General features: G+C 43.0%; 1 protein-coding gene across 2 annotated transcripts in view; it reads left to right on the forward strand.

Annotated features, from left to right (window-relative positions):
- Positions 1 to 18,520, forward strand: part of PTPN3 (protein tyrosine phosphatase, non-receptor type 3) — an 86,191-nt gene that overhangs the window by 30,544 nt on the left and 37,127 nt on the right. The window contains exons 10-13 of one of the 2 annotated variants that reach the window (XM_006864684.1): positions 5,654 to 5,717; positions 7,680 to 7,852; positions 11,357 to 11,491; positions 13,907 to 14,083. In XM_006864684.1, coding sequence (XP_006864746.1) covers positions 5,654 to 5,717; positions 7,680 to 7,852; positions 11,357 to 11,491; positions 13,907 to 14,083 — 549 coding nt within the window. The remainder of the gene's footprint in view (positions 1 to 5,653; positions 5,718 to 7,679; positions 7,853 to 11,356; positions 11,492 to 13,906; positions 14,084 to 18,520) is intronic. The other variant, XM_006864685.1, reaches the window with a different exon arrangement.

An 18,520-nucleotide genomic window follows, 5' to 3' on the forward strand; every position in this document is an offset into this window, starting at 1 on the left:
CAATCTCTTCTTCGTTGATAAGAATGTTGTTTATTGGTCCAATGGTGAGTATTTTTGTTTTCTTTACATTGAGATGTGATCCATACCGAAGGCTGTGGTCTTTGATCTTCATCAGTAAATGTTTTAAGTCCTCTTTACTTTCAGCAAGCAAGGTTGTATCATCTGCATATCGCAGGTTGTTAACGAGTCTTCCTCCAATCCTGATGCCACGTTTTTCTTCATATTACCCAGCTTCTCAGATTATTTGCTCAGCATACAGGTTGAATATGTATGGTGAAAGAATACAACCTTGTCGCACACCTTTTCTAATTTGAAACCATTCAGTGTTCCCATGTTCTGTTCAAACAACTGCTTCTTGGTCCAGGTACAGATTCCTCATGAGCACAATTAAGTGTTCCAGAATACTTATACTTCACATTGTTGTCCATAGCTTGTCATAATCCAGACAATCAAAAACCTTTACATAGTCAATAAAGCTTTAAAGGGCAGCCTTACATTTTTGCAGGCTAGTAGCCTGATTAAGGAGGCCATTAGTTCTAGGGGAGAGACCATCCTTGCCAATAGTCCCAGGAGTTCCTTGGCATTTTCATTTCCTCTCTAATTCAAGCTCACAAGCTGCTTCTTGGAAAACCTATACAGGGTCACTATGGGTCGGATCCGACTCAAAGGCACTTAACACCACCAGCGTATCCATTCTGCTCTTTTTGTAAGACACCACTTAGAAGTAATTAGCAGTTCTGGTATGACACTGTGGGATAAAGCACTGGACCACCAGGTCGATTTGAACCACAAGGTTGGTGGTCCAAATTCACTGGCTGCCCCTTGGAAACTCTACACAGGGTCACTATGAGTTGGAACTGACTCAACGGCACTTAACAACAACACAACAACAGAAGTGATTAGGGCAAAAAACCAAAAAACCAAATGCACTGCCATGGAGTTGATTCTAGCTCATAAAGCCAGCCTATAGAACAGCATAGAACTGTTGCTTATGATTTCTGAGTAGCAGACTGCCTTGTCTCTCTCCCTCAAAGTTCAAAGTTGCTGCTGGGTGTGAACCAACACTCCTGCAGTTAGCAGCCCAATACTTAACACACAAAGCCAGTAGTCGGTGACTCCAGGGCCATCTTGTTTCTAGGCACTGTAGAGTCAGTTCTGACTCATCTTAACTCTAAGTATAGGGTGTCTGAGGAGCGGCTAGTAGTTTGAACTGCCAACTTTTTGTTTAGTAGTTTAGTGCTTATCCTACAGTGCCACATGAGGACTCGGACTCCAGGGCCATAAGTGTGTTTAAAGGGACACATCTCAGAGAAGGGACCATGAGGCAAGACCCCAGACTCACGGAGGTGGAGGTAAATTCTAAACCACATCTGAAGACCCTCTAGGCTTTAGTCCCAGGGAGGAAATTCTAGACAGAGTGACCAGCATGAAATTCAGAGGAAAAAAGACCACAGCGGAGTCAGTAAAGTAGAAGGTGGGTGGGTGGGCGTGGTGGTGGTGGAGTGGGAATGACAGGACTTCAGGTGCTGTCAGAGCTTAGATTTTATCCTGAGGGCACTTGGTAGTGTGGTGGGCTGTGGAGTTGTAGCGACCCTGCATATGGTTTCTGAGGCTGTAAATCCTTGTTGCTGTTAGGTGCCATCAAGTCGGTACCGACTCATAGCGACCTTAAGCACAGCAGAACGAAATAAACACTGCCCTATCCTGGGCCAACCTCACTGTTGTTTCCACGCTTGAGCCCATTGATGCTGCCACTTGGCCAATCCATCTCGCTTGGGGTCTTCCTCTTTTTCTCTGACCCTCCACCTTACCAAACATGATATTCTTCTCCAGTGTCTGGTCCCTCCTGACAATATGTCTGAAGTATGAGAGACGAAGTTTGGCCATCCTGGTCTCCAAGGAGCACTCTGGCTGCACTTCTTCCAACACAGATCTGTTGGTTCTGTTGGCAGCTCATGGCACTTTCAATATTCTCCTCCAACACCATAACTCAAAAGCATCAATTCTTCTACGGTCTTCTTTATTCACTGCCCAGCTTTCGCATGCATATGAGGTTATTGAAAATACCATGGCTTGGGTCAGGTGCACCTTAGTCCTCAAGCTGACGTCTTTGTTCTTCAACACTTTAAAAAGGTCTTGTGCAGCAGATTTACCTAACACAATACGTCATTTGATTTCTTGACTGCTGCTTCCATGAGTGTTGATAGTTGAACCAAGAAGAATGAAGTCCTTGACAACTTCAATCTTTTCTCAAAGCCTTATCTTTGTCCCACGGAAAAGCTGGTAGTTTCCAACTGCTGACCTAAAGGTTAGCAGCCCAACTCTTAACCACTATGCTACCAAAGCTCCTTTGAGGGCACTTATGAGACACTAAATTTCCTACATGGAGTGATCACAGTGATGATGATTCCATTCTTTCCCTAATCATTTACTTTGTATGTGCTCCCTTGATAGATTATGAGCTTGATGTAGTGACTGCATGTCCTATTCATTCTGTGTTTCTAGGGCTTGGCACGTTGCTTATACATTTTAGACACTCAGTGTCTTTTTTTTTTTTTTTTTTTTTTGATGAATGAATAAGCGGTAGTAGGGAACTGCTGTAGGGCTTCAGGCCAGGGAACAACATACTTCTTTCCTGCACTTCATCAGCTTTGCTCAAGCAAAGAGTAAAAGAAATTGGGTGACATGGGAAGGGAGGGAGCACTGAGCTTGAATATTCTGAACTAAAGAAAGTCCGACTGGAGGCCCCCTTGTTTGTGAAACAGGTGTGGTGACGGGTCCACAGATCCGCATAGGCCCTGCAAAGCAAGGGTGAGACCTCAAAACCTGTTGGGTTCTCCCAATTTATTCTGCAAATCAGGAGTGCCTGTACCTGCCCTTTGGAGAAGCCGGCTTTCTCACAATCTGTCTGTACACCCCAAGATGCTACTAGTCATGATCCTGAGTCACAAGGCCGACATACTCCATGTCTGCAGGCAGGGCAATGTGTCTCCCACACTAGCGAGAGTACCTAAACAGTGAACTCTTGGTCATCCATAAAAGTCACTTGTCAAACTGTACGTCTGCCAGTGCATTGTTTAATGTAAATGTTATGATAACATAGCTTATTAATGCATTATTTAATATTTAATATAGGCTTGTCGTTGACTTAAAGAGGTATTACATCTGTAATTAAACACTTTGACCTCTCTGTTTTGGAATGCTCTACCAAGGTCTTCATATAATTCTAGAGCATGATTGTTGTTGTTAAGGTGCCGTTGAGTCAATTCCAATCCATAGCGACCCTGTATAGGGTTTCCAAGGAGTAGCTGATGAGCTTGAACTGCTGACCTTGCAATTCAAACGGCTTTACAATCTGGCGCATTAACCCACAGTGCCACACCAGGTCTCCTAGAGCATGGTAGAATTCCTTTATTTCCTCAAACGTATTTCAGAAATAGAGACTCCGACTCCAGTGTGGAAATGTGCCTCCTTTGTATGGGCTACCGTATAGTTTTTGTTGTGGTTGTTGTTGTTACATGCTGATCTAGTCAGTTCTGACTCATAAGCGACCCTGTATGGAGTTTCCAAGGAGCAGTTGGTGGATTTGAACTGTCCACCTTGTGGTTTGTAGTCCACTGCTAGTTCTGTAGCACCACACCAGGAGTCTGGGCTACAGTGTAGTTTGATATAATAAAGCAAATGAATTAATTTTAAAAGTTAACCCTTGAATCAATTTTAATTGTTGGAAATGGGCATTGGGCACCCACTATCTGTCCAACACAGTACAAGGGAATTTCCATGCTCAATCCATTTGAATCCTCACTAGGCGACTTAAAAGAAATGTTATTCCCACTACCCGACAACTTCATATGAACAAGCAAGACCTGAGCTCAGATCCTGGCTCCAAGGGTTTCTGGTTGGATAGTGTTGAGTACTTACGAGATATCTTGTAACCCCAGTCTCTTCATCGAGAACTGTTTATGATGTTACATACAAGGGTAAGTAAAAACATATTGCTACTAGGGTTCCAGTTCATACACACAAGGGTTTATTCCAAACAAAATGGGTTTTAACATATCTCTGCAATCAGTGATGTTGTTGTTACATACCATCTAGTCAGTTTCAATACATAGCAACCCTGTAAAGGGCTTCCAAGGAGTGACTGGTGAGCTTGAACCACCAACCTTGTAGTTCAAACCTACCTTGCAGACCAGTGTATTAACCCACAGTGCTATACAGACAAGTTCTCTTAGTAATACCCTTGTCTTCATTTCCTTAGGGTGCCCTTCAAAGCAAAGTCCTATCAAAATAGTGACTTCTGAGAGCATCTGCTAGGCCAGTTAAATTCAAAGCTAAGAGATCAGCTCAGAAGGTCATGACAGCTGTTTCTGAGAATTCCAAAGGGATATAATCATGATAGATTGTCTCAGAAGGCACAGGATGATCACAAGGGCTCAATAGGAAGAAGTTTTAAGAAAATGGAAACCTGCATTGGCAGGGAAAAGGCCAGGAACATTGGAATAAGAAAATATTTTCTACAATGAGAGTGCACGGGCTCATCAAGATTAGTATCAAGAGCTGTTATATGAGAATTCAATTCTGTTGTCAAACCTTATACCCTTTCACTCTACAGCTCTTATTGTGCCCCTTCAGAATTCCCCAAACTCAACATTCCAAAAGAACATGACTGAGTCCCTTGAGGAAGTCAAAACCGCTGCCACTTTGATGTGGTTTAGATCAAAGAGTGCAGAGTTCTTTGAGGAAGAAGATTTAGCTGGAAATGCCATCTTCAGAAATACATAGACCTAGATGGAGTCTCTATCGAGAAACAATAGCTTTGCATTTGTTTAGTAAAGGTTTCTGTGATTTTTTTGTGTGGCACTGTTGGATAAACACTACACTGCTAACTGCAAGGTCAGTAGTTCAAACCCACAAGCTGCTACTCAGGATCATTATTATGAGTCTATTATGCGTCCAAACCAACTTTCAACAACACTTAACAACTAAAGAAAACATTTTGCAGCAATGCTTTTTGACTTACCCTCATACTTTTCCGAACTGTTGCAAGGCTTACTTGAAAGGATGCTATTGAAGTTCTCAGTAGGAAGATTAGTATATAAAAAAACGTTCAATTAATAGTGTGGCACTGTAGAATCAGCACTGGACTTCGAACCATAAGGTTGGCAGTTCAGATCCACCAGCTGCTCCTTGGAAACCCTATACAGGGTCACTAAGAGTCAGAACTGACTCAACAACACTTAACAATGTTATTCAATTATTATGCCAATGCTGGCTATTAAATAATGGAGTTGCGACATGTTGCCTGCCCTCAGCTGTCTGTCCAGGTACACGCCAGCTCACTGAGCATCCCATCGTCACAAAAGCAACTTGCAGTGTACAGAGTGTGTGGCTCATGTTTTTTGCTATTTCAAAGTTAAATCATAATCCACTGGCCCATATGCGATACTGAGCTTCATTCAGCTACTTGGTATTTGGATGAGGGTATGGGGCCACTATCCTTCATTCCTACTCTGCAGTCAAGACTAGGAAGCTGAGAGTCCCCACTCCTCAGGATTGGCGGTGGCTAGGCCACACATTGAGAAGTCATAGCAACAACCTGGCTGATCACTGATGTGTTCTGTTTTGTTGTGTTTTTGTTTTCGTTTTATAGGGTGAACATTCTAAAAATTTCTTTCAAAAGGAAAAAGTTCTTTATACATCAGCGACAAAAACAGGTGAGTTAATCTGCACTTGCTGTGTTTCTTATCTTTTCAGTCACCTCAGCTCTTAGCTCTTTAGAGAAGAAAGACTCCCTGAGTGTTACAGTCAACACGTTAGGCTGCTAACTGAAAGGTCAGAGGTTCAGGTCTACCTAGAGACTCCGTGGAAGAAAGACCAGATGGTCTACTTCTGAAAACCAGCCATTCAAAACCCTGTGGAAAATAGTTCTACTCTGACAGACATGGGGTTGCCATGGTCTGGAGTTGACTTGATGACAGCTGGTTAGTAGGGAAAGAAAGCATGGTACAGGAGAAGGAAAATGGGCTTTGGAGTCCAGAGTTCTCTAGATAGTTCATTCTCCTGCCAGTTAAGGAAAATAAACTGACTTTGGAGCCAAAGGCAGGGCATTTAGAACCCAAATCTTCTGCTTATAGTTTCCATTTAACCTCACCTAGTCCAAGTTTCCTCAATTCTAAACAATGCAATAGTGGCCACCTCTGAGGAATCATGCAGATGAAATAAAATAGCACTGGTCAGAGAACCAGTCAGAGTAGCAGTAACTGTGTACAAGGGCAGTCCCTTCCCTCATGCCTTCACATTTATAAGAGGAGTCCAGCCTCTAGGTGGCTCCATTTAGTTGTGTACGTGGAGGAGTCAGAGTGAGATGCATGAGTACATGGGCTCCCACAGCTAATGAATGGGAAGCTGGATTTGAACCCACTTCATTAAGAATCCGGGATCTCTAGTATGGTGCTTGTAGGATCAGTGCGGGACTGCTAACCACAAGGTCTGCAGTTCAAATCCACCAGCCTCTCCTAGGAGACCATGTTACAGGGTCCTTATGAGTCAGAAGGGCACACAGCAACAATAACAAAGACTCCTGTTCGTCCCTCCTACCACACCCCGTCTCTTATGCTGCCTACTTTTCTTTCTATCTTTGCTTACTGTCACTACGTTCATTTCCCAGGTTTTTAAAAAATATAATATTACTTAAAATTACTCAACATAGAAATGAGCTCTTAGAAATCAGAACATTGAAGCTGCAATCAAACTAGGATTAGAACCTGGGTCTCCTGACACCTAATGTAAGATTTGAGGTGGGACAGAAATACGCAAGATAGTAATTTAGCATGAAAACAGGAAACTTGAGTTTGCAAAGCAAAGTCATTAAAGTGATTATTAGATGTGAGCAATGAATTCTACTCTGATTTGTGGAAGGCAAATGGAGAAATTCAAAGGGTTATGCAGTCCTTGTTGTATCATACAAGAAAGATCAGATCTTCAAGAGAGATTTACCCAGAACTAAATGGCGCTGTGGGTTAATGTGCCAGACTGCAAAGCTGTTTGAACTGCAAGGTCAGTGGTTCAAGCTCAACAGCGGCTCCTCGGAAACCCTATACAGGGTTGCTATGGGTCGGAACTGACTCAATGGCACTTAACAACAACAACAAATCTGAAAAGAATCTTAGTCCCTTATCTGGTTGTTCCAGATATATCCAACCCAGGGATGTAAGCAAACTTGAAATAAAAGTGTGCATGTAGGACCACAGATGATATAAAAATAGATCCGAGTCCTTTGTAGGATCACACCCACAATGATGGTTAAAGGAGCCATGGTGATGCAGTGGTGGTCTGACTGCTATCCAAAAGGTTGGCAATTCAAGCCTACTTGGTGGCTTGGCCGTAGAAGGACCTGGAGATCTGCTTCTGTAAAGGTTGCAGCCAAGAAAATACTATGGGGAAGTTCTAGTCCGTCACATGGGGTCACTAGGGCTTGGAATTGACACAGTGGCATCCAGCAATAATGATGACTTACAAATCGTACTCTTAAATGTTCTTTAAAAAGTTGGTTTGTAGCTTGAGTTATTTCGAAATCCATTTTCTTTCTGTTGATCACTAATCTGGGTAGAAAGTGCTTGCAGAACCTTGTCCCTACGCCTTCACAGGTGAAATGAATACTGTGCTTTTCTTCACAGACTGAATCCAGGGAACATATTGTTTCCTTCAACATGCTAAATTACAGATCTTGCAAAAACCTATGGAAGTCCTGTGTTGAGCACCATACATTCTTTCAGGCAAAGAAGCTACTACCTCAGGAAAAGAATGTTCTGTCTCAATACTGGACTCTGGGCTCTAGGAACCCCAAAAAGTGAGTATGCTCTAGGAACATTATCCACAGTAGTCTGGGATGTAGACAGAGGAGCAGAGCATTACCGCTGCTGCGTACCATGTCACAATCAAGGAAGTGTGTGACAGTAACTCCCAGCAACACTGTGTGTGAAGCACACTGGGCTTTCCAGACCCATGCCACTTAGCCAGCTTCTTCCAGAGGGTGTTTCACAGGATGTTAACAGTATAAGATGTGCCACGAAAATAAAGGTCTGTAAAGCCAAACAAGGAACCCTGGTAGGAAACAGTTACACACTCACCTGCTGACCAAAAGGTTGTCAGTTCAAATCCACCCAGTGGCTCTACAGGAAAAAGACATGGAGGTCTACTTCATAAAGATTACAGTCAAGAAAACCTCTGAGGCAATTCTACTCTGTCTCATGGGTCACCCTGAGTCTAAATTGACTCAGTGACAACAACAAAGTCAAATGACTTTAAGATATGTTGCCTATCATAATGATAAAATAATAGTTGTAATAATCTCAGCAGACAATTTGAGTGTTTACTTTGTGCCAAGCATACTCCTGATTAATTCTTAAAATAGTTCTTACATCAGTGGTGTTCAAAGTATCCAATGATTAGTAAGGTAGGAAGGAGCCCCACTGGCATAGTGAGTGCATTGGGCTGCTAACCGCAAGGTCAGCAGTTTGAATCTACCAGCTGTTCTGGGGGAGAAAGATGAGGCTTTCTGCTCCCATAAAGATTAAAGACTTATAAACCGTGTACAGGGTCATTATGAGTCAGAACTGACTTGATGACACTCAGCAGCCGCAGTAAAATATGAAAAAAAAGTCAATATATATATAGTTTTAAGTTTCATTTAAATTAAAATTTATTCTCTAAATGAATGAACCATTTGGGGCATGCTTCATATTTTGGTTTATTTATTGTAAAACTGTTTTCTAAGTTAACATAAGCTATAGCAGGAATTGTTTATCAAATTATTCTTTACGACTTATAAAATCATTTATTAGTTTTTTTAAGATGTCTTTTGTAGGCTCTGGTTTTGTTTGTTTTTGTTGATGTAGCTGTTAATAACGGATGCTGCTATACAAGCCACTGTTTACATGTGGAGCTACATCAGACTGTTCGATGATTTGCCTGTTAAATTGATAATCATGTGAGAGATGGATTCCATAAGGAGTAAATTGCTGTTACTGTCAGTGGTAATATTTATGGCACTAGATACCCTCTCTCAGCATCTGATAAGCCAAAAACAAATATATTTTTTAAGTTTTTAGCTCTTATACTACCGTCTAGTATTTGGAGTTCTGATTTGGTGCTGTAGGATAAACACTGAACCACAAGGGCAATGGTTCAGACTCACCAGCAGCTCCTCAGAAACCCTATACAGGGTTGCTATGAGTCAGAACTAACTTGACAGCACTTAACAACAACACCAGCAAGTATCTGTATACATTCAATAGCTCAAGTCTTGACCGAGTCGTGAGAAATAGTGTATTGGAGTAATGCATTGCAATCAAGTTGGGTCTAATCCTTCCATTCATGTGAGAGGTGGCCTAGTCAGCCAGCTAAAGGCTGTGACTCTGCTGCTGAGCAGCCTGGGCTCAGATTCTACTGGTGTCACCTTAGGCCTAGTCCCTGGCTTCAGTTTCCTCATTTGTGAGATGCAGCCAACTCAGAAGGGGGAGGTATTCTGGTTACCTCCTCCTATGTAATATACAATGCCAATTTCAGGGGCTTAGAACAACCACCATCCTATTATATCTCAAGACTTTGTGATCAGAAATCAGGAAGGGTGAGGCATGATGATTCTTCTCCCTGTGATGTGGATCTTTCCTGGTAGTGTTTGGCTGTGGTGGCTGTGCTGGTGTGGAGGATCCAGGTGACTTCTCGCACCTACCTGGTGCCTTGATGAACTAACTGGTTGGAAGACTGGGCTCACCAGTTCCTTTTATCTTCCCTTGTAGTCTCAGGGCCTCTCCATGTAGAACTCCAGCAGGACTTTAAGAGTCTCAGGCTTAGCATAGAACTGATCCAGAACTGGTCCAGCTACTGTATTGGCTAAGACAGCCATAGGTTCAAGAGTCAAAGAGTTTGCAGCCATCTTTAATCTGCAGTGAGTCGCATGGGATGTGAAGATGGTACCAGCTGCAGGGCAAGAACTGCTTGCCCTCCTCTTGAGTCTCCTTTTTCCAGATGAGGAAACTGAGGCTTAGAGAATTTGAGTGATTTACCCAAGCCCTAGAGACACATACACATGTTTGTCTATTGGATCCGCTGAGAGATCTACGCAAAAGACTGTCTACTTTTGAAACATAATATGACTATGGAGTCTTGGTGTGGTGCTGTGGGTTAATGCACTGGATTGCAAGGTCGGTTTGAACTGCGAGGTTGGTGGTTCAGGCTCACCAGGGTCATGATGAATTGGAACCGTTAACAACAACAATATGACTGTGGGACTTTTTTTTCAAGGAGTGCCAATCAATAAGCCAACATGTATTTTGAGGCATTGCTACATTAAGTCTTTGAATCATCCAGCTTGCTCTCCTTGTTCTAATCCTATGCTTTTAATTAACGATAATGTGGTCCCTGGGTGACTGCTAACCCAAAGGTTGGTGGTTCAAACCCACCTACCCACACTGCAGAAGAATGATGTGGCAGTATGCTTCTGTAGATGACAGCCAAGAAAATTTTATGAAGCACTTTGGCTCTGTAAAACCTGGGGTCACCATGAATCGGAAGCACCTCTAGAATAACAGGTGTGGTGATTTTCGTTGATTTCTGATGGAAATCTTAGTGATGCATCCTAATGGGGGAGTGCCAGCATTTCTTACTGTAAATTAGTATGTTGATGATCTAGATAGTGTGTTGTGTTATTTTTGGTGCTTTGTGTGCTGTTTTTATTTGGTTGGTTTTAGGCCATGAGGAAATGTGCAGAATATTTTAATAAGTCACGAGAACATAGTTTAAAGCTTAAAAATGGCTTCAAATGCCATTCCCTCAAATAATTCATTCTCTGAGTCTTCTAGCTAGCTAACATTTGAATTCTCTAGATATAAATAAAATTCAAAAGGAACTATCATTTCTAAGCACATTTTCGATCCCCGTTGCTGTGTGGTGACAGCGTCTACAGGCTAGGGTGACAGGTCACTTAGGAGGCTGGCAGTGATCTGCTCCTGCCGGTGTGCATAAAGTGAGACTTTCCTGCAACTGCTGGTACTGTAATCGTATGCAATTCCAAAATGCCTTCTAATCCAGTTAGGCGTTATTGCTTGCAGTAGAAAGGATGAAAAAGTATTTTCACCAGAAGAGAAGAAATGTCATAGATTAAAGACAGGACACAAAGGAATTGCTCTTGACTCACATATTTTCTCTCCTTTTAACTTTGGCTAGTGATATCATGGACTATAGCGGGTGTGGGTCAGGGAAGGAGGGTGTGTGGACTCTGCCTCACATATGCCCAGTTTCTTTCTTATTGAGCATGTCTGTGTAGGAAGTGAACCTGCATCTGGTTTTTCAGGTCTCTCAATAACCAGTATTGCAAAAAGGTGATTGGAGGGATGGTGTGGAACCCAGCCATGTGGAGATCTTTATCGGTGGAACATTTAGAAACCAAGAGTCTGCCTTCTCGATCCCCTCCGATTACTCCCAACTGGTATGTCCTCCACTGCTTGTATGCTCACTGGTAAACACTTGATCACCTTTGAAAATAAAAAGACAACATCATAGATTCTACTTTATAGATAGCAGGTGGTCAGCAATCTGATTTTGTATTTGTATTTTTGGCTGTTGCAGAAGGAGCTAATTTCATGAAGTCTAGCTAGGCCATTTTTCCTTGGTGTGGTAATGCTTCGACATGCTTTTTTTTTTTTTTTTTTTTAACTGTAGTTACTTGATGAAATAGATTGGAAACTTGCAGCATGATGAAGTGCCCCTCGTGGAATAGCAGTGCATATTAGCATATAAGTCTCTGAGAAGTCCTGTGATATAGCAGCAGGGGCAGCTGTAATTAATTTCATGTTCCTATTGTTGTTGTTGTTAAGTGCTGCCGAGTCAATTCTGACCCATAGCGACCCTGTGTAGGATTTCCAAGGAGCAGCTGGTGATCTGATACCACCGACCTTGCAGTTCAAACGGCCTTGCAGTATGGCGCATTAACCCACAGCACCATACCAGGACTCCATGTTCCTATTAGCATGATACAAACAACCTTTGAGGAAAATGACTAACTTTGGCCCTGATAGAACTGATATATAGATGTGTGACCCACAGCAGCAGCATCTGTGGACCCAGCTAGAAGGAAGGAAGTAGCAGGTAGGCAAAGGAGGCAGGGCACTAGATTGCAGCTGAAATACCCAGATTCTGGTTTCGACTCTTGTATTAACTAACAAGTTTGTTTACTACATACCTTGGTCTCCATTTCCCCATCCATTAAAGGATTATAAAATCACCACAAATGAAGTCGTAATGTGCAAGTGTTTTGTGAGCTTATAAAAAAGCATCAGGTGGAATTATGATTAATATTATTTATTATCGTGTTCCCAAAGACATCAGGCCATTTCTGTGAATGCTGCCTCCAAACAGACCTAGCCTTGAGAGAAAGGGAAACCAAATAGGAGACCTTGCCCAGTCCTATGCTGCAATAAAAGCATGGCTTTCTGGTTGTTCCACTACATACAGGGTGGGCCTGCAGGTGTCTGCTGTGACCAAGGGAAAGAGGTAGAGGCAGGTGAGAAGAAGAGCGCAGGGTCACTAGTTCGGGGTTCCTCACTGGGTTCAAATGTTCCTGGCTGGGATGATGATGGTATTTATAGTGCTTAAAGTCATGATGAGACCAAATAAGCATGTTTCTTGGTTCCCAAGGTTTAGGCACTTTGTTCTAAAGAGGTGAAATGTGTGCTATAACATAGTAGCTTAATTGATCTGGAAGTATCTTGAACAGCAGTACCAGGAACCCAAAATCACAGACCCAGGACTGCAGCCAGGAGGGCAGTGGAGGGAGGTGGTGACCATGCTCAGACCCTGGAGTCCTTTTAGGTTATTTATAGCCCTTTCCTGAGAGCCACAAGGCTTTCTACATCTGCTTCAGGTGCAGCATATTGACTACCTGGGCCCGAGGGGAATGTGAATAGCAGAGGCCCGACCCTCCCAAGGAGATAACAGAGAAAGGGAAAATAGGAAAAGAAGGAGAACTTAGAAAGTTCAGCAGCCTGGTTCACCCATGGGAGAAGCCAATACTCAGGTACTGCCCCAGGTGTCTCAAGAGTATTGCTTAATTTTCAGGAGCAGATAGGTACAGCTTAGACCCAGAGAGGTGGCATGCTAAGTCTAAGGCCACATGGCTCCTGCTGTCATTGGAGGAACTAACTCCACGTTTTAAGGTGTAGATTTAAAAGAAAAGGAGCCCTGGGGATACAGTGGTTAAGTGCTCAGCTGCTAGCTGAAAGGTCAGTGATTTGAACCTACGAGCCCCTCCACAGGAGGAAGATGAGGCCATCTGCTTCGGTAACGATGACAGCCTTGGAAACCCTTTGAGTCAGTGCTGCTCTGTTCTGTAGGGTTGCTATGCGTCAGTGTCGACTCTCTGACAGTGGGTTATTTAAAAGAAAGCAAACCTTTTCCCTTGGTTCAGGTGAAGTTCACATGAAGAGATGTGCTTGAAATAAGAATTGTTTTACCAAAACATACTGCGGTACCTAAACCTTTATTTACACTGTTTGAGTGAATCAGAAAAACTGTCTGATGAGCAGTCAAGATGGCCCATCTTTGAGACCTTGGGTTTTCCTGGAAGAATAACTCACTCTAAATCAACGAACATCTGCTTGCCAAGAGGCAGAAGCCAATGCAGCCCTGCCAAATTGTAAAGCTGTAGTGACAGACTGGTGTTCTGGGGACCACACCACGTAGCTGATCATTCTTGCTGTTATAACTTACCAGCTCTTGACTTCTGATTGCAACAGTCAGGTCATTCCCAGAACATTCAGGGCACAAAGTTAGATCACAGGTGTCCAAAAAGTTTAAAATGGCATTTGCTTTTAATAATTTACATTCGCCCTCTCCCACCACCCAGGCGAAGCCCTCGGCTCCGGCACGAAATCCGAAAGCCACGGCACTCTTCCGCAGACAACCTTGCGAATGAAATGACGTACATTACAGAGACTGAAGATGTCTTTTATACATACAAGGGCTCCCTGTCTCCAAAAGACAGTGATTCTGAGGTTTCACAGAACCGAAGCCCACACCGAGAGTAAGAAGCTTGTGCTATTTTCTTCCATTGTATCTGCTTATTTGGTTGTTGATTTTACTGGGAGGAATCATGGGCCGGGGCCTGCAGCTTGCTCCCCTGAGTAGCTCTCCACCAGGTTTAGAATGAAGTCAGACTCTCTACTTCCCCCTAAAAACATAGCTGTGTGCCTGGTGTCCGGATCTTAACACTGCTTTTTAGTTACAGAAAAGACTCGACCTTCTTGTTAGCAATTTTGAATGGTCTCCTCTCCAGTCTGAAAGCAAAGCCCAGTTGAAATCTTTCTGTATTTGAGAGACCTAAGCTCTAGGACCAAGTTGACAGTATTATTTCTCTGGAGTCTCCAAGTTTTACCTCTGCATGAGATCTGAAGGTCTGTGAAGTATGCTCATTTCTATCTCTTCATGCAAAGCCTTCCTGGAATCCCAGTATGCCCTCTAGGCATTTGTTCTGCAGTAACGATTAATATGAAGAGAAAGCATGTGTAAAACATCTCTGATTGTCTTTGTTAGAGATTTGTCAAGGACAGTTTACACTCTGTTCTTTCATGTCCCCACTCCCCTTTTTTTAATGTAGCAAATTCTCCTCACGTCTCAAGACCAGGAACACTATATCCCTCCTAACATAGTATCTTGAGTGCTTTTATTATTCTGTTAGATATGCCTAATCCACCAGTTCCCTTTGTGCCTTGATTGCCAGGGAGTTCAGAGCTCCGTGTTATATATGCACACTAACATTCAATTTCCTTAGCCCAGGTTCTTTCTCTTCTTTCCTTGTCTTTATTACGTGAGTCCGTGCTTTTTTCTCTTATGAATCCACAGTTCTAAACCTTTTGGGTAGAACCATCACAAATCATTATTGGAGGTAGACAAGGCATAGATCATAAATAAAATGACATTGTAAGTCAAATATGATAGGAAAGGATAAAACTGATAGTATTCATTGTGTGCCCATTCCATTAAATCCCGTACCTGGCCCAAAATACAGAAACATAATGCCTTTCTAACAACAAAGGATTAGCAAGAAAGAACTTTAATGAATCTGTAAGTGTCTTAGCACTCCAGGTGTAAAGCTGTAACTGCATCCTGATCACCCAGGAGGCATTCACAGGTGAATTGCAGATCTCACTCCCCTCCCATAATGTCATCATCTCCATGAGGTCCCTGACCATAGCAAACATGGTTTCTAGTTTATCTATGTTCTTAACACCTCTGGTCAAATAATCCCTCTACTCATTATTGCCTTGTGACCTCCTGAACTGGGATGACACTCTCCCTTGCTCCAGCTGGCAGCCTGCTGCCCAGTTGAGGCTACAGTGGGAGGAAGGTGTGTCCCTTTGTGTGACACTGAGTCTTTGCAGACCACAAGCAAGTCTAGAAGCACAAGGCAGGAGTGTATGACTAGAGTCTATTTCAGTGTGCAATGGGGGCTCTGTCACTTTGGTGAAAGAAGAGGGCTGCAGGCTCTGAAAAGACCAGTGTCTCCTACATCACACCTTCCTGCTGTATGGTCTGCAGTCACATCATGGAATTGCAGAACCTCCAGACCAGACTTCCCTGCACTGTCACCGTTAGACGCATGTGGCTATGCAGACTTTAATTTGTCAAAATTACTTTTCAAAGTGCGGTTCCTCAGCATAATGACCTCATCTCAAGTGCTCAATGGACACATGTGGCTAGTGGCTACCCTATTGAGTGGCACAGATACAGAACATTTTCTTCATCGCAAAAAGTCCGTAGGACAGCAGCATTGTCTAGACTTAGCTCTGGAATCTCCACGTTAGAAGAACATTTCTCAAATGGGAACTGAGTGTGTGTACGCTTAGGATCATCTGCTTGCTTTCAGGGTGGGCATTTAGCCCCCAGTCTCCTGCTCTTCTGTGGATGAATGGCTTCTCAGTATCCTCAGCTACTTGGTCCACAGTCAGTGCCAGGTAGAGAAGAGATGATCCCTTTTTGGTGATGTATGGATATCCAGAAGTCCCTCGTGGGAAAGAGCTCAGCAGTGAACCAAATGACTGAGGATTTCAGAAGAAAGGCCTGGTGATCTGCTTTCAAAAACTCAGCCACTGACGAACCCTGTGGAGCATAGCTCTACTCTGACACACATGGACTCACCGTGAGTCAGTGAGTCAGTCATATGGGCGTCTTAAAGGAACACATTCATTCCTGTGCCCTGCAGGACCCTTTGCTGGTTATTGAGGGGAACACAGAAGTAAATTAGGCTTTACCTTCTGAGAGCTGCCAGGTCAGCAGGGCAAATAGAACATTAGCAGCCCTTGTAACTGCTATGTCCCTTTCTCAAAGAAGCCGGTTTATGGAACTGAGGATTCTCCTCAATCTGATTTTCCCACTCTGGTTTGCAGTCACAGCATGGAACTATAGAGCCTCCAGGCCTTCGCTATCCTATAAAGCAGCTTCTAACCACATGGGACTATTTGAATTTAAATTCATTAAAATTAAGTCACATTTTAAATGGACTTCTTCAGGTTCTGTTTAAGCCATTTGTGGCCCTAATAACTCCTCCGCATTGCATACAGATTCTTTTTGAAACTATTCTGTGAGGCCTTGTAAGATGTCTTATCCTGGGGCACTCACTTTACAGCCAACTATTCAAAGTAGCAAACCATGGTGGTTCCCAGGCAGCCTGACGTAGCATGGCTTTGCCAGGTGCACTGACAGAAGACATCTTCCAGCATCAACTCAGGAGGAGCATGCAGCTGTGCTCTGCAAGTGGGGTGGCCTACTGGGAAACTGGCCTCCTGAACACTTCAGCCCAGAAGGGGCCCCTCTTCCTGCTGGCCTCCTTCCAGTGGGTCTTCCTGAGAGTTTGGGGACCCTCCACTGCCCAAGGCAAGAAGGAAAAGTTGGTCTGTATTAGGTGGGGAAAACTGTGTTGGGTACTTCAGTGCATATTTGTACAACGTTTAAGAAATGTTTGACATGTTTTATGCAGCAATTTGTGTGAAGAGGCAAAAAGAAGTATTATGTCAGAGAAATCAGATGAATAATATCGAGACAGCGAGGAGCCTTCCTTTTAGAAAGAAGAATTAAGTGTAATGTTCTGTACCCATCTTAAAAAGGAGAAAGAAAGAACACGGTTAAGGCTCTAAATCATAAACCAAAGTGGCACGGCTCAGACTTTCTGAATAGGATCGTAGTGGATGAGTCACTTGCTGGTTCGCTTCATATTTATAGCAGCACAGCAAAGTTTATGATTATAGTTATGAATTCATGGCAGTTTGCTTTGTATCAGAAGTAGGCGGTGCTCTTTTGTTACTCCCAAGCTTCTGTCAACCATTTTGTTAGGTTTTTTTTTGCCCTTCCTTCAGAAGAAAAAACAAATTTTTGCAGATAAATAAGTTTTCTTCATAGCAAAACAGCCCTACCATCTCCAGGCCAGGAAAGGGAGGAGAAAAAAAATCACTTAAAGAAAAAGAAAATTGACTTCCAGAGCAGAGAAACTGGGGAAAACAAGTTTTAGGACCAATTAAGGTTGTATATGGAAGTGATTTTTTTTTTTTTTAATTTAATTAAAGCCGTTTTGGTGAGGCTTCAGGGTAAGCTAAGTCATCCTTAGCTCCTTTGTTATTCATGTGTTTGCCTCTTAATTTAGAACCTGTCTTGTTCCATGAGAGTTAGAGCAGCTGTCACTTTTTACTTCAACTTTTGTTCATTGGAAGGAGCTTTGGGGGCTTCTTCAGCCACATTGGCGGTGGAAGAGCCCCTTCAGTCTTATCATCTGATCAACCAAGACAAAGGGCTCCCTTTCAATATGGCGGCCCATTCTGTTGAACAGCCCAATTGTCCAATGCTCTTCCCTAGTTGAACTGAAAATCTCCAGATGACCCTGAGCCAGCATGAGCATTACCATACATAGCTCTCTGCTTCGAGCTGTTGAAACAACACATGCAACTTGTTTCCAAGTCTTGCTGACAACTTGGTCTAGTTTAAATTAAACAGTTCCAATTCCTTCAGCCATTCTTCTGTCTTCGCCTACTTATGTCACTATTTCTGAGTGTACTTTCATCCTACGTTTCATCCTTCAAGACACTCAGAGCTGACTGTAGGGAGAGGATTTGTATACCGTTTGGGTATCTCTCTCAGTGGACAGCAGCAGGGATAGAATTCATTAAGAGTGTTTTTGTTTGACTTCTCTGAAACTTGTCTGTCTTCCTACTTGGTTTTGGCCCACATGCAGAAGAATATCTTACAAATGTGAATTCCTCACAAATAAACCCTACTTAGCCCAATTTCTGGTGTGGCACTATGGGTTAATGCACCATACTGCAAAGCCGTTTGAACTGTAAGGTCAGTGGTTCAAACGCACCAGCTGCTCCTCGGAAACCCTATACAACGTCGCTATGGGTCGGAATCGACTCGACAGCACTTAACAACAACAAGAAGAAGCCCAATTTCAACTCATCATCTCTCTCATGTC

This window comes from Chrysochloris asiatica, unplaced genomic scaffold (assembly GCF_000296735.1).
Source record: "Chrysochloris asiatica unplaced genomic scaffold, ChrAsi1.0 scaffold00069, whole genome shotgun sequence".
NCBI classification, from domain to species: domain Eukaryota; kingdom Metazoa; phylum Chordata; class Mammalia; order Afrosoricida; family Chrysochloridae; genus Chrysochloris; species Chrysochloris asiatica.